This window comes from Engraulis encrasicolus, unplaced genomic scaffold (assembly GCF_034702125.1).
Source record: "Engraulis encrasicolus isolate BLACKSEA-1 unplaced genomic scaffold, IST_EnEncr_1.0 scaffold_103_np1212, whole genome shotgun sequence".
Lineage (NCBI taxonomy): Eukaryota > Metazoa > Chordata > Actinopteri > Clupeiformes > Engraulidae > Engraulis > Engraulis encrasicolus.
Window position 1 is genome coordinate 37,945 of NW_026944504.1, and position 14,556 is coordinate 52,500.

The window sequence follows — 14,556 nt, forward strand, 5'->3', positions numbered from 1 at the left end:
CTTCAGCTCTACTGCCTACTTCACCATCACTGAAGCTCCTGTAAGTTTATTATTTTGTCCTCAATTTGTTAATTTGTTTGGACACTGGTACTGTCCCAACCATAAACTGTCAACACCGTCGGGGTTTTTAATAGTATTACATATTAAATATAATTTTTTTCAGAAAAGGTATGAAGCACCCAAGAAACAGAGCGAAAATGAAATGGCTAATGTGAACAAACAATGCATAATATTTAAAAGAGTGTTTTTTTGTCTCACACCGTCAGATGTCACCACCGTCAGATTTTGTTCTGCTCATCATGTTGTTTCATATTTTACTAAATTGTGCTGGTTAATGAAACATTACTAGGCATGTTAGTAATAATTGTGATCCAAAATTATACTCTAGCCTCCACTGAGGTGCATTTAGAGGTTTTTTTGTGACAAAACCTGACGGTGGTGACATCTGATGGAGGTCACCAAAAAACACATGTTTTACGTGTTTTTGACATGTTTTAAGAATATGCATACAATAAGTGTCTACAGTTATGTTGAATTGTTAAAGTAATTCACTTTAATACAGTAAACATGTGTTTTTACTTCTAATTCTGTCTGCCGCTGTTGACAAAACAAGAAAGAGCCCATTTTATGAAAAATGTTAAACATGGGGAGCTTGGCCAATGCATTCACTGCACAGCCAAGACCTACATCTATGATAATACACCTCTATATTTTGGATTTGAACAACTTAAAAGCTGTTTTTACCACATTTTCAACAACCAGTGGCTTACTTCCTAGATAATCTAACTAATGAAGTAAAAAGACATGCTCATACTGTGCACACACAAAAATAAAGTGTTTATGCAAGATGCCATTGACTTGAGAGGGCTATTTATTTTGCTAAATGCAGGTACTAATTAGGCCACTTTCACCACTCTCAGATTACTGTCACCACCGTCAGTTCTTAAGTCACCACTGTAAGAAGGAGTTTTGGACATTTTAAAGGAATGTGCTTACAACATTTTCCTTAGGAGTTGTTGAAATATCAAAGTAATAGCCAATTTAAGCCTACACGAATATTTGTGAAATTACAAAAAATTGTTTGTTGTATTTAGACGTTAAGTAAGCATCGTTTGACGGTACATATTTTAAAATTAGAACACATGAAACAGTATTAAAATAGAACAAAAGGGAATTTTCAACATTTAAAGGCATATGTGTGAACCAAAAAATACACATAATCACTTAAAAACTCCAGATACATATGCAACCAAATCAATACAATTTTAATAACTTTTAATTGTGTCTGACGGTGTTGACAAAAAACAAGCTATGGTCGGAGAAAAGCCTGATTTCTGAAAAAAATACATAATGGGGAGATTGGCCTTGTGCATTTCTGAAAAGCCAAGACCTTAGTCTACAAGGATATACCATATAATTTTGTAATTCACTTTGTTTTTTTCTGTCAACATTACAACCTGTTTTAGCCACTTTCTCAAGAATCAGTGCTATACGTTTAAGCATTATATACATAATTATAAACATTATATTAGTAATTGTCATAGGCTATAGAAAATGAACACACTTTGTTTTATATCACCAGTCACCTTTCCTTTGATTCTGCACATCGTAAAATCAGTCTGCGCGAGTACTGCTGTTGCTTGGAGGGGCGGGGGGGCTCGGAAGCATCCAGACCCTCTGAAGGGGGGAATGATTACCCGGGCGCCGCCCTAGCGGTGAAGCAGCGCATTCGGCTCGGCTACACACACTAGGGCCGGGTGCTGGAGAAAAAATATTTGCATGTTCCCTCTACAGCAGGAACCCACCCACTTGTCGAGAACCAATCAACTGTCAGCATTTCCAACCGTCCAGAACCGTCGAGTGTAGAGGGCGTGTTCAAGTCAGTGACGTAGTTGAACTGCGACTCAACCCATTGATTGTACAGGAAGCGCTTCATTCAGTCAAAGAAATAAAAAAATAGAGCTCTATTGTAACGGAGGCTAACTAGCACAGAGTTGGCGTGGAACGTTGGTAAACCTCCCTCCGATAGCCTCATACAGTCTCGTGCCGTTGGGCCGAGAGACTAGTCTCTTGGCCCAGCGGTATCGTACTGTGTCTCCCATTGCCGAACCGTAGTAGTTGACGAGGTCGCACGTTCGATCCCCGAGGGGGGTGAACAGGTGCAAGATGACCTCCGTCACAGTGGTGCCGCTGACCCGGGATGGGAGTGAGGTTTAAGGGGGAGAGTGTAACGGAGGCTAACTAGCACAGAGTTGGCGTGGAACGTTGGTAAACCTCCCTCCGATAGCCTCATACAGTCTCGTGCCGTTGGGCCGAGAGACTAGTCTCTTGGCCCAGCGGTATCGTACTGTGTCTCCCATTGCCGAACCGTAGTAGTTGACGAGGTCGCACGTTCGATCCCCGAGGGGGGTGAACAGGTGCAAGATGATGATTCCGTAACAACAATGGAGCAGCGACAAACTTTTGCTTCAGCAGTAGATGCGGTATTGAACGAGTTTAACGGGAAATTCTCGTTAAAAATGGAACAAAGAACAGCCCTGGAATCATTTATCGAACGGAAAGACGTTTTCGCCTTGCTACCTACTGGCTTCGGTAAAAGTTTAATTTACCAGTTAGCCCCGCTGGTCGCTAAATCAATGGGGATTTGCGAGAACCCAATTGTCGTGGTCGTCTCGCCACTAATCGCTCTAATGGAGGACCAGGTTCGAGAGGCGACTGCCCTGGGCATTTCTGCTTGCCAGCTGGACCCTGACATCGAAGCGCTAATCAAACGAGGCAGCTTCAACATTGTGCTAGGCAGTCCGGAGTCGTGGCTGAGTGGGAAATGGCGCGACATGTTGACCGACGAAGTCTACAGAAAAAATCTCCTGGGCATTGTCGTGGACGAAGTGCACCTCACTTACAAATGGTAAGAATCACCAAGTCAACACAGCTTACAGCAGCATAGTATTTGAACAAGATAAACACGTCTTGCAAACTTGACATAAAGTTGTTATGGTAACTGCAGACTGTGCCTCAGGCCTTTGAAAACGATTAAAAACATTGTTTGCTTGCTTTTTGCCTCTGACATGTATGCCTTTGTGTCTATTTCAATTAGGGGAAGAGCTTCAAAGGGTCAGACTGCCTTCAGAGAGAGTTTTTCCAGACTGGGGGAACTTCGTGCTATTGTCAAACCAGGTAATTAAAATGTTTAATGAAATGAACAAAATCTTAGTATGTGGGGTTTGTGTGTGTGTGTGTGTGTGTGTGTGTGTGTGTGTGTGTGTGTGTGTGTGTGTGTGTGTGTGTGAGAGAGAGAGAGAGAGCGGGAGAGCGGGAGAGAGCGTGCGTGCGTCCATGCATGCCATTAACGTGTAACTGCACATTTAAAATGCTAATTTCTACCTAAACCATCTTTGCTTTGTACACCATCCATCCCCCTTCACATTGCCTCTTCTCAAGAAGACAGTTTGCACGAATTGCTGACTTCTGCTTTCTGCTTTCCGCCCATCCCCCCTCACCCTCTTTGCTCTCTATGCCACCCATCCCCAGTCACCTAGTCTCTTTTCTCAAGACACACAGGGCACCTTGTGAAACCTGTTTTTATCTTTCAATTGAAATGCTACTGTATAATTCACTTTTGTCAGTTGACATCTTAATTTACATGTAACATATTTCATGAGCAACTGCTTATTTTTTGCAATAACACTGATTTCGAGACATTCTAACGCTTTTCTTGTTCTGGTACAGGGACTCCTGTGATGGCACTGACCGCATCCGCCGATCTGCAGTCCAGGGCCATAGTGAAAAGACAGCTGCATATGGACAACGCAACTATGCTGACTGTCAGTCCTGACAGACAGAACATCAGACTAGGGCTGCATCGGGTCTCGACAGACTCACTCGACTGCCTGGACTGGGTCGTAAAGGATGTAAAGGACAAGGGTGCTGACATGTTGCCTGTGCTCATCTACTGTCGGACCGTGAACACTGTTGCACGAGTCTTCTGCCATCTGAGGGCTGAGCTGGGTGACAGGGCCTGGGTTGCTGGAGAGCAGATTGGGGACAACCTGCTCATAGCGATGTTCCACAGTCACACTCTGCCAGCAAACAAAAGCAGAGTACTCTCAGCACTGACAGGACATGGCAACTGCAGAGTTGTGGTGGCTACCACTGCTTTGGGAGTGGGACTGAACTTTTCAAATGTGTCCCATGTAGTGATGTATGGGGTACCTGAGGACACAGAGGCCATGGTGCAGCAGATTGGTAGGGCGGGCAGAGATGGCTCACAGGCCCATGCTGTTGTTTATGCCACCACAAACAACAGGAATACAGATGAGGCAGTGAGAAAAGTGATTGGAGACAGTAAAACCAGCTGTTTTCGCACTGCATTATATTCTCACTTTGAGAAAGACATTGCTAGTGTTGAACCNGGTCATTCCTGTTGTACCCACTGCCACTCTGTTTGCAAGTGCACCTCTGTTGGTTGCCCTGTATCGCTGCCTGTGTACGAATTACCAGAGCCAAATCCAACACAAACACATGTAAAACGCAGGGATGTGACCTCGGATGACCATAACTTGGTCAGGGACCTTTTGTTTCAGTATCGGCAAAGTCTTGTCCATGACCACACACGCCTCTACACAAGTGTCACAGCTTGCACTGGATTTAGTGTTGCTCTGATTGATTCCGTGGTGGAACATCTTGCCTACATTTTTGGTCTGACATATTATGCAGAATCTACCAGTATTTAAGAAAGAACACGGGCAAGAGATTCTCAGGGTAGTACATAAGGTGTTTCGTGATTTTGAATTGTGTGAAGAAGCAGTCACTTCTGTATCGCTTGTAATGCCAGATGTGGACTTTACAGGATACTTTGACAGCGAAGACGATGAGTCTGGGCATGTGCTCATAACTTCCAGTAGTGCTGAATCGGGGTTCTCTGTACTTAAGGGCTCTGACTAAATGTCTACTTTCTATCAAAAAAAGCAGTAATCAATGTCTTGTATATATGTAAATATCTAAGATCCTTTGAATAAACATGTTTGTAGAAACCTGTCAATGACCGTGTTGAAATGATTAATTCTGTGAAATAACATTTAAAATGTCTCAACATCTCTGAAAATAAACACAGGCCAAAAGGCAGTAGTAAGTAAAGTTTAACATTTTAATTCCACTAATCATAGGTATGAAGTCTATATTGTTATTTGGTGAGGTACAGGCATTTCACAGCATCTTTGAGTAGAGTCCAAGGCAAGATGGTTGGTACTGGAAGAACACAACATCATGGCAAGTAACACAATACAAAATGCAAATGTGCAATGCTAGATGAAACACCTGATACCTCAGTAAGTGTACAGACACACAATTAGAACTTTAAGACAAAAGCAGCAAACGGTAAGAGCATAGTGCAAAAAAATTACTGGATTACTGAGTGGTAGTGCAAAGTCCAAGTGGTGAGTATATCACGTAGCACAGAAAGTGTCACACACATTTTCAGTGCAAGACCAGTGGCAAACAACAATTCGCACAGTTTAGGTAATGCGATATTCAGTGCAAATAGCATCAATAAATGCTACTGGAAACAAATCAATTGAATTCACAGGAACATTAACAAACAAAAGACGGGTACAAAATGCTGTCATAGTAATACTCTCAAATTGTTCAAATCACACTGAGCGTGTCTATACATGTACATTAAAAAATATAAATTACAAACAAGTAAGACCTGTACACCACTAGCAACATCCCTCCCACTCCCTCCAGCAGGGCTTTATATGGACATCTTACGCCAGTCCTTCAGTCTGGCATTCATCCAGTTCCACAGCTGTGAGTAGTCCATAAGTGCCAACAAGTTCTTTCCAAAGCCTGGAAAGGCTGCGAATTCCCGCCCTTCCTGGACCTTGAAGAGCTCTGCCTCCCGAACGATGTCCACCAGGGCAAAAATGTCCTTGTCCATGTCAACATGGTGGGCACCCGTTCTCTTCCCCACCCCAAGTTCCTCATCAGTGTGCTCCATCAACTCCTTCAGCACACCAATGGACTTGCTGATCCGGTCAGCTGACCTCTCGTTCAGGTTGGGTCCAAGGCCCTTCAGGAACGACTTCAAAAAGCCATTCAAGTGCTCCAGGTGCAAGTCTAGTGGAATGTTTCGGCCTTTCCCACCCCTAGTGTTCCAGAACCTATTCCACATCACACTGTGAGCCATGCGGGGAGATAAGGTGGCATTCACTTGAACGGTGAGAAGAAAAGTGCTGTATGCATACTGACCATGGCCCATACGCCTTGTAAAACAGAAGGGCCACCTTGTAGATGCGCATGAGTCTTTCACCATCACCTTCTTTCACGGCATCAAGCATGTTCAGCAGGAGGAAGCTGAAGCTCAGTCTTGCCACGGTGTGCTCATGCTTGTGGTCCGACGCGCTGGCCATGGTCTCCGCTGTCGTAGATGTGGGCAGCACAAGGTTGTGCTTCTGGAGTTCGTGTGCTGCTCTACCTTTCGAATGCATGTAGACTTTGGAGCACCCCTCCTGCCGACAAGGGAAGTGCTTCTTCAAAGATGCCTTGGCCACAGCTTCACCAGCCTCGGTCACATCACACAGCTTCACGAATTGGTCCACAACCCGGGAGACAGCAGTGTGTAACCAGGTCCTTCTGACATCGGCTGAGCCCCCCCCTAATGTCTTCGGGGATGAGAGACGCTGAATTGTCTGTCAAGGCAAACAGAAAATGTTAAGTCGACTGCCATAACTGTCCCCATTTGTGTTACATTGAGACACCACCAAGTCAGTATTTCAGTATGAAATAAAATGTATTCTGCAACAATGTAATGCATATCAGTAAATGTGTATGTGCAAAAGTATGTAGTATGTGCCGAAGATATGAATATACATTTAAAGTATTATTTATTGTAAGAGTATTCATATTTACAATAATAATCCACCTTGGATTTGAATGTTGGCATGAGTATGAATAGTGTAACATTAATTCTTTTTACTTTCTGGTACTGAAAAGTATGCAATAACAAGCATGAACTTGCTGATACCTGCATACAATAGCCAAGCTTTATTTTACCATCTTGACATATAAACTTGCATATATTTGGGTTGGTTATCTTAAGTGAAAGGTGTGGTGACCTTAGTGGTCCAAACATTATAGAAGTGAGGTGTTAAATAACCTTTTGGATCATCCAAGCCAAAGACCTCCATTGCTGCAGCCAAGAAGAGTGCAGTTGTATCCTTAATGACAAACTCCTTGTAGGCATTGTAGTCTGCACGTGGGCCGCGCTTGGCATTGCTGCACCTAGGGTACAAATACATATCATTACAAATAGGCCTGACACATATGTGCATCTTTAATTAATTTTCTGTATAGCTCCCTCCGTTGTTGGAAGGCCTTGTCACTGCTGCACACATTCAGATCTTCCAGACATTTTCAGTCACATGGTGCCCGCACGCATGCCTCGCAGTCCTGCACGCACAGTCTCTCACTCTCTCTCTCTCTCTCACACACACACACACACACACACACACACACACACACACACACACCTTTCAGAGATGCCAGATCAGTCACTCACACATCGGAATCACGCACGCCTCGCAGACACACACGCCTCGCAGACACGTACACCTCAGAGTCACAGCTTTGAAGTTATTGCATTCAGACCATAATGCCCCACATATATGGGACATGAAAAGATGAGTGAGCAGACACACCAAGCAAAACTTAATTCATACCATACCCTGCTGAGTTCATGATATCAGCAGGGTGGATGTTTCCCTCCCAATATAAAGACCAATCCATCAAGAGTCCAGACATATCCATGTCGACTGTATTTGGAACATCACCAGACACTGTGGGAAGCATTAACAGTTATATTCACATGCAGAAAAAATAACAACTTGACAAACTTTGAGAACTTGACAGCACAATTAAAAAAACAGATTGAAAAGGAGCAATGTGATGTTTAAAGTCACACAAAAAATACATCTGAATATTAACATACCTTAACTTGGTCATGTTTGGAAACAGTGTGCCGTGGTCCTTGGCCAACTCTTTGAAGAAGATTTTCTGATGAACCTAAACACGCCAAGAAAATGTCATGGGGTTGGGGTATCAATGTCAATGGCACTTTTTTCCCAACATGCGATCGTGTGCATAGGCATTATGATTAAAATTGTTGAAATTGGCGACTCACTTCAAAGAGGACTCTGATGGCGTGCCAGTCTTCAAATTTGAATACCAGCCCATCCATTCGGTCCTCTTTTGTGTCCGCATCAGCAAAGGTCCACTGTGCATTACGGCAGTTTGCCTCTGTTAGACGGTCACCACCAATGACGATGTCTGTGTACCCCTCAGGACCCTTTGGCACATACCTGCATGGATGATAGGACAAATGATAGTGACTCAAGTTAGTATGTAGTCATGACGATTTTCCATAACTGTGGGGGTCTTAGTGATGCGGTTTAGGAAATACTTACTGAGCCTGAATGTGTCTCAGTATCTGTATCAGGTCTGCCCTGTTGGTCTCATTCTTGAAGAGGAGGCCTAATGGGAACTTCAAGTAGACAAAAAGGTATGACAGTCATACAGAATATACATGTAGCTAAAAACATGAGACACTTTAAAAATTGCTGAATGTCTGGATAAATACTAACATCTTTTGAACGTTGCGTCATCTCCTTGGTGTACTGATGTGGCATGTGGCGCACCACAACTCTTAGTAGAGAAAGTGCGCTCAACTCCGAAAAGTTTCTTACAAGGTCTTTGGGTGCGAGCAAACAGCAAAGTTCATGTATAGTAAAAAAGCCGCACTCCCGGATCAATTTCTTGCAGTTTTAATACTGGGTTAGCATGGCAGACAGACAGACGTTTCGGCCTAAGCCTTCTTCAGCGTCTTTTTTTTTGTTCCGAAACGTTTGTCTGTCTGCCATGCTAACCCAGTATTAAAACTGCAAGAAATTGATCCGGGAGTGCGGCTTTTTTACTATGCACCACAACATCTGACATGGAACTGAATGCAGACAGGTGCTGGCACATCATTCGGCTTCCAAGAACTATAAACTCCCTGCGCAAATGTTGTTGTAGGTCCTCTTCAGGGAGCGATGTTCCAACATCATAGTCTTCGAGGTCATATGCCGGCTTTGCAGTTGGAAGGTGATGGAGTGGTATGAGGTCTTGGACTGCTATGTGATGTGTCCAGTGAATGCTTTTATTGCCACGTTGACTAGACTGGTGGTGAGTGGAGACAAAGAAGTCCAGGTTGTCCATCACAATGGTGTATGTGGGTGGGGTATCACTGCATACTTGTATGGGCAAGGGCTCCACATCCAAGTCGGCTGTTGCACTTTGTTGTTGTACACTTTCCAATTGCACCACCTCCTCTGTTAGAAAACACATTAAAACAAAAACAAAACTTTAACACACAATCTTCAAACATCAAGTCCTACAATGTGCAAATTTTTGCTTCTTGATTTTCTCACCTGACAAGCAAAGATCTTCCATGCTCCTGAAAACATCATGAAGCTCGTCTGCCCCCTCCTCGACCTCCACAGCAGCCATGGCTCTCTCTTGCCGTCCTTTCAGGTCCTTTACACCAGTACCACATGCGGCAGCCAACTCTCTCTGCTTCACCATTGCAGTGTCGTGCGTTGTGGACAGTGACATTTTTGAGAGACGGTTGAAGACAGATTTTTTGGCCCCTCCATATTGCAAGATGCAGTTTATATAGTGTGCAAAAGCAGACAGTTGGGGTCTTCTGCCTCTAAGTGCTATTGAAGCTGCTGCACAAGTGGTGAGAAGTGATCCACCTGTGACTGTGTGGAGGATTGTTAGGAGGACGGGAGCGAGGCATTCCAGTTCAGCCTCCAGCTTCTGAAATGAAAAGGCACGCAAATCTTCGGGAGAGGATTTGTAAAGAATGAAGTCCTTCTTTTGGTAGGCTACACAGCCAAAGATTCCTCTTTGATGACTTCTACAATGCCGTTCTTCACCTCCTCTGATAGCTCCTTGTGCTTCAAAATTTTCTTGGCGGCCGACTTCCATTTTTTCCGCTGGAGGAGACTGACAATCGATGCATCCTCAGGGTCCCCTAAAGTAGTTGCCATGGTTTTTGATGGGTAGGTGGTAATGATCTGTAACAGAGTTCATATTTCATGGTTATCAAATTGCATTTGAATACATTTAGAGTACATATTTTGAGTATCCCTATAGAAATGTAAAGGCTACCTCTTTTAGTTCACTAGGAAGCAGTCTGTGTACCAGTGGCTACCAAAGTTTTTCTGCAGGGAGCCCCATCATACACCCACCCCTTACCCAACGACAAAAAAGGTCTAAATTCTAATGTGATATTCACTTGTAAGTATAACATTGGCATAATGAGTGAACTTCGTTACAAACTCCTTTATGGAGTTGTGTTTAGAACTACTCTCCACCCGTTGTTTCTTTTCCAGCGTTTTCATAAGTAGGCCTAACATCCATTCTGTCTGCGACCCTCCCCCCATTGCAGTAGCCTGTCTCCGCAACCCCCTACGGTGCCAATTTTGGATCTACGTGGATACGAGGGTGAAGCCACAGTCTGGCAAATGATCATTTTTGTCACACCTTGGCAGGCACCATATTATTTCATAACGTGTCACACTGAATCGTTGATTACGCACTTATTCGGTGATAATGCAAATGGTTGGATTCGGGGAAGGCTTAGTTTCTGTTTCTACTTGATGGCCAACTTCGCTGGTTAAAATGGCGACAAACTAATCACAGTGGTAAGCTAACTAAAGGTAAATCAAACCCTTAAGCCACAAGTCATCCTCGACAGTTTAAAATCAGATTTCAGATAGGCCTACAATTAATACTAGTGCCAAGATAAACAAACTAGGCTGCATTGTGATTTTACATTTTACGCACAGATCACCGGTAAAGGAAATCTCACCTGAGTTATGCTCTTCCGAGAGCTCACAAGGCCTCCAGGACTGGTGCCACTACTTGACGGCGTTGCACCTCGTCCCTTTTTTATTTTGCGTGGTGTCTTGGATGGCGTCGGCTCTCTTGCTCTTTTCTCCGTGGGGGCTTCCGATGAGGCCCCGGTTGGGGCTTCCGACGAGGCCACGGTTGGGGCTTCCGACGAGGCTCCAGTTGGGGCTTCCGACGAGGCTCCGGTGGCTCCCGAAAACTCTCTTTCCCACTCTCGAAAAATTGGCAGGTCTCGTTCGAGCCGCGTGAGAGTAGTGACACATCTTGGACAGATTCTATCTGATTTTTTTGTGTCAGGAGTGACGGTAAGGCCAATCTTCTGAAGCCGTTCGGCTACTGACTGCGGCTTGGAACGTCTTTCAAACAACACACTACAATGAGAATATGTACCAGCCACTCGCATGTTGATGTTGCATGCCCTGCAAACGTCGTGTCTCTCCATTTTCGCTCGTCCTGTTGTTATCGTGCCGTTTACTCTCTCTGTAGAACTACCGGCTTCTTCTTCTTCCTGTTATTGAACCAGTTCCTGTCGCGTTACATACGTCAGAGGAAGAGTGGTGTGGTTGGTTTAAACTTCGGTACAGCCCTTTCTGGCCTCAACCAATAGCAAGCCGAGGGAGGCGGGTTATCAAGGCCCATTTGAAATTTTATTTGTTATCGTCCAGGTCAGACCAGAATCTCGAACGAGTTCTGAGGTCTATGGCAATCAGGCAAGGGAATGATGGGAAAAGTTTGAGAACTACTGTAGTATAGTATAGGCTGCATATACCCTATGTAGTGTAGTGTAGTGTAGTGTAGTGTAGTATAGTATAGGCTGCATATACCCTATGTAGTGTAGTGTAGGACAGGTAAAATAACTTCTCACAACACATCATTTATCCAACATTTTTAATTATTATTATTATCATTATTATTAACAATTCAAATAATTACTTTCATACAAACGGTTATCTTTCTATCAGAAGAAAAAAAGTCCCAGCACAGCAAATTCAACGTAACCATGGCAACCATCGTCTTGTGATCACAGCAGGGGGGGTGATAAGATCAGGGGCCTGGGCTACTACAAAGCTGGTTCAGGAGTAAACCAGGTTAGGTTAAGAGGTAAATCACCTAATAGAAGAGCCTGGAGTCCTCATTTTCATAAGAACACACTGGACTCCAGCTCTTCTATTAGATGATTTACCTCTTAACTTCACCTGGTTTACTCCTGAACCAGCTTCTTAGAATAGGCCCCAAGACTGAAGGCAGTTGAAATGTCGAAGTGTTCATATGGGCACGTAACACCACACCCAGGCTCCCTTGTTGTGATTTCATTAAAAAGTGGCAAAACATTTCAAAAATGTCCCATTCATTACGCTCAACTCTGACTGAAAATACTCCAACAAATCCCCTCATTCTTTTATTAAGTAGCATGTCGTCACTTTCTGTATTAGAGTGTGAGAGCAGAGCGGAGAGAGGAAGGGAAGGAGATGAAGGGGAGCAGAGGAAGGAGAGGAGAGGACGGGGAGAAGATGGGGAAAGGGGGACAACAAGGTGTATGATGTTTGGCCAGTGAGAGACTAAGTGTTTTTTAGACAGAGACATGACACGCTGGCAATGACAAGACATTGGGGAGCCGAGAGAACAATAAAGAAACAATGTGGGGATGAGAGGAAGTGAGATAAAAAGAAAGGGGAGTGAGAGAAACAACGAGGAGAGAGAGAAATTGTGAGAGTGAGTGTGTGCTCAGTGCATGTCTGTGCGCGAGAAAGAGCGAGAAAGAGCGAGAGAGAGAATAAAAAGAAAGAGGGGAGGAGGGAGAGAGAGAGAGCGAGAGATCGAGGTGAGGGGAGAGAGATGTGGGGAAGAGAGAGGGAGAGATCGAGGTGAGGGGAGAGAGAGAGGGAGATGAGGAGAGAGGTGTGGGGAGAGAGGTGAGGGGAGAGAGGTGGGGTTGTGAAAGTATCATCTATGGTCTTCTTGCTGAGATGGGGTCACACAGTGGTGTAGTGTACTTTTTTGTGGTAGGTATACTGTATATTTGAGTATTTTTTGAAGCGGGTATACTGTAAATATTTGTGCCATTCTAAATAATGGAACAATCAATTTTAAATGGGTATACTGAAATCCCTGAAATTTAGAAGAGGGTATACTCCGTATACCTGCGTTCTACGTAGACTACACCACTGGTGTCACACACACACACAGACACACAGTCAACTTAGGAGCTTAGACACAGCAGAGGGGGGGGGGGCAGCGACAGATATATATACAGTGCCCTCCATAATTATTGGCACCCCTGGTTGAGATGTGTTAAAAGCCTTAAAATAAATTCAGTGTTTATTGCAGAAGAATACTGTCACACTGAAAATTTTAGGAAAATGTAGCCTTCAACTCAAATGAATTGTAGGAAAATAAAAAAATCCCTGACTAAAAAATAATTATTTTTCATTAAATCACCTGTTCCACAATTATTGGCACCCTTAACAATTCCCAGGAAATAAATATAATTGAAGCATTTCTGTCATTTCTACAGTAGTTTACAAAGTTTACCAGAGTATGTAGGAACATTTAATTAGTAATTCATCACTTCCTGTTTCCCTGGGGTATAAATATGACGTGACACCGAGGCCATTTCTCTTATCCACTCTTAAACATGGGAAAGACAAAGGAACACAGCATACAAGTGAGGCAGATGTGCGTCGACCTTCACAGGTCAGGCAGAGGCTACAAGAAGATTGCCACTCAACTGCAGCTGCCCATATCCACTGTGAGAGGAATAATTAAGAAGTTCAAAACAACTGGAACAGTGGTAAACAAGCCTGGACGAGGACCCAAGTTTATTTTGCCAGCACGCACAATGAGGAGGATGGTAAGAGAAATCAAAATATCTCCAAAGCTCACTGTTACAGAATTACAACAAATGGTAGCATCCTGGGGTCACAAAGTCTCCAAATCAACCATCAGGCGCTGTCTACACGCCAACAAGCTGTTTGGGAGGCATGCACGGAGAAAACCTTTCCTCACCCACAATCATAAACGTAAACGTCTGGAGTTCGCCCAGCGGTATTGGGGCTTCAACTGGGACCGTGTGCTTTGGTCAGATGAGACCAAGATTGAGCTTTTTGGCAACAAACACTCTAAGTGGGTCTGGCGTGCCACGAAAGATGCGCATGCTGAAAAGCACCTCATACCCACTGTGAAGTATGGGGGTGGGTCAGTGATGCTGTGGGGCTGTTTCGCTTCCAAAGGCCCTGGGAAGCTTGTTAGGGTGCATGGCATCATGAATGCTTTGAAATACCAGGACATTTTCAATCAAAATCTGTTGCCCTCTGCCAAAAAGCTGAAGATGGGTCGTCACTGGGTCTTTCAGCAAGACAATGACCCTAAACATACGGCCAAATCTACACAGAAATGGTTAACCAGACACAAAATCAAGCTCCTCCCATGGCCATCTCATTCCCCAGACCTCAACCCCATTGAGAACCTGTGGGGTGAGCTGAAGAGGAGAGTACAGAGGAGAGGACCCAGGTCTCTGGATGATTTAGAGAGATTCTGCAAAGAGGAATGGCTGAAGATCCCTCTTTCTGTCTTTTCCCATCTTGTGAAACATTATAGGAGAAG

The 14,556-nt window shown here is 44.1% G+C and overlaps 1 protein-coding gene across 1 annotated transcript; it reads left to right on the forward strand.

Moving 5' to 3' along the window:
• Positions 1–2,478: 2,478 nt before the first annotated feature.
• Positions 2,479–4,944, forward strand: LOC134441968 (ATP-dependent DNA helicase RecQ-like). The gene is made up of 4 exons (XM_063192349.1): positions 2,479–2,908; positions 3,098–3,177; positions 3,730–4,245; positions 4,835–4,944. Exons 1-4 carry the CDS (start codon positions 2,520–2,522, stop codon positions 4,942–4,944), a joined length of 1,095 nt encoding a protein of 364 aa, XP_063048419.1. The 5' UTR covers positions 2,479–2,519.
• The last annotated feature ends 9,612 nt before the right edge of the window (positions 4,945–14,556 follow it).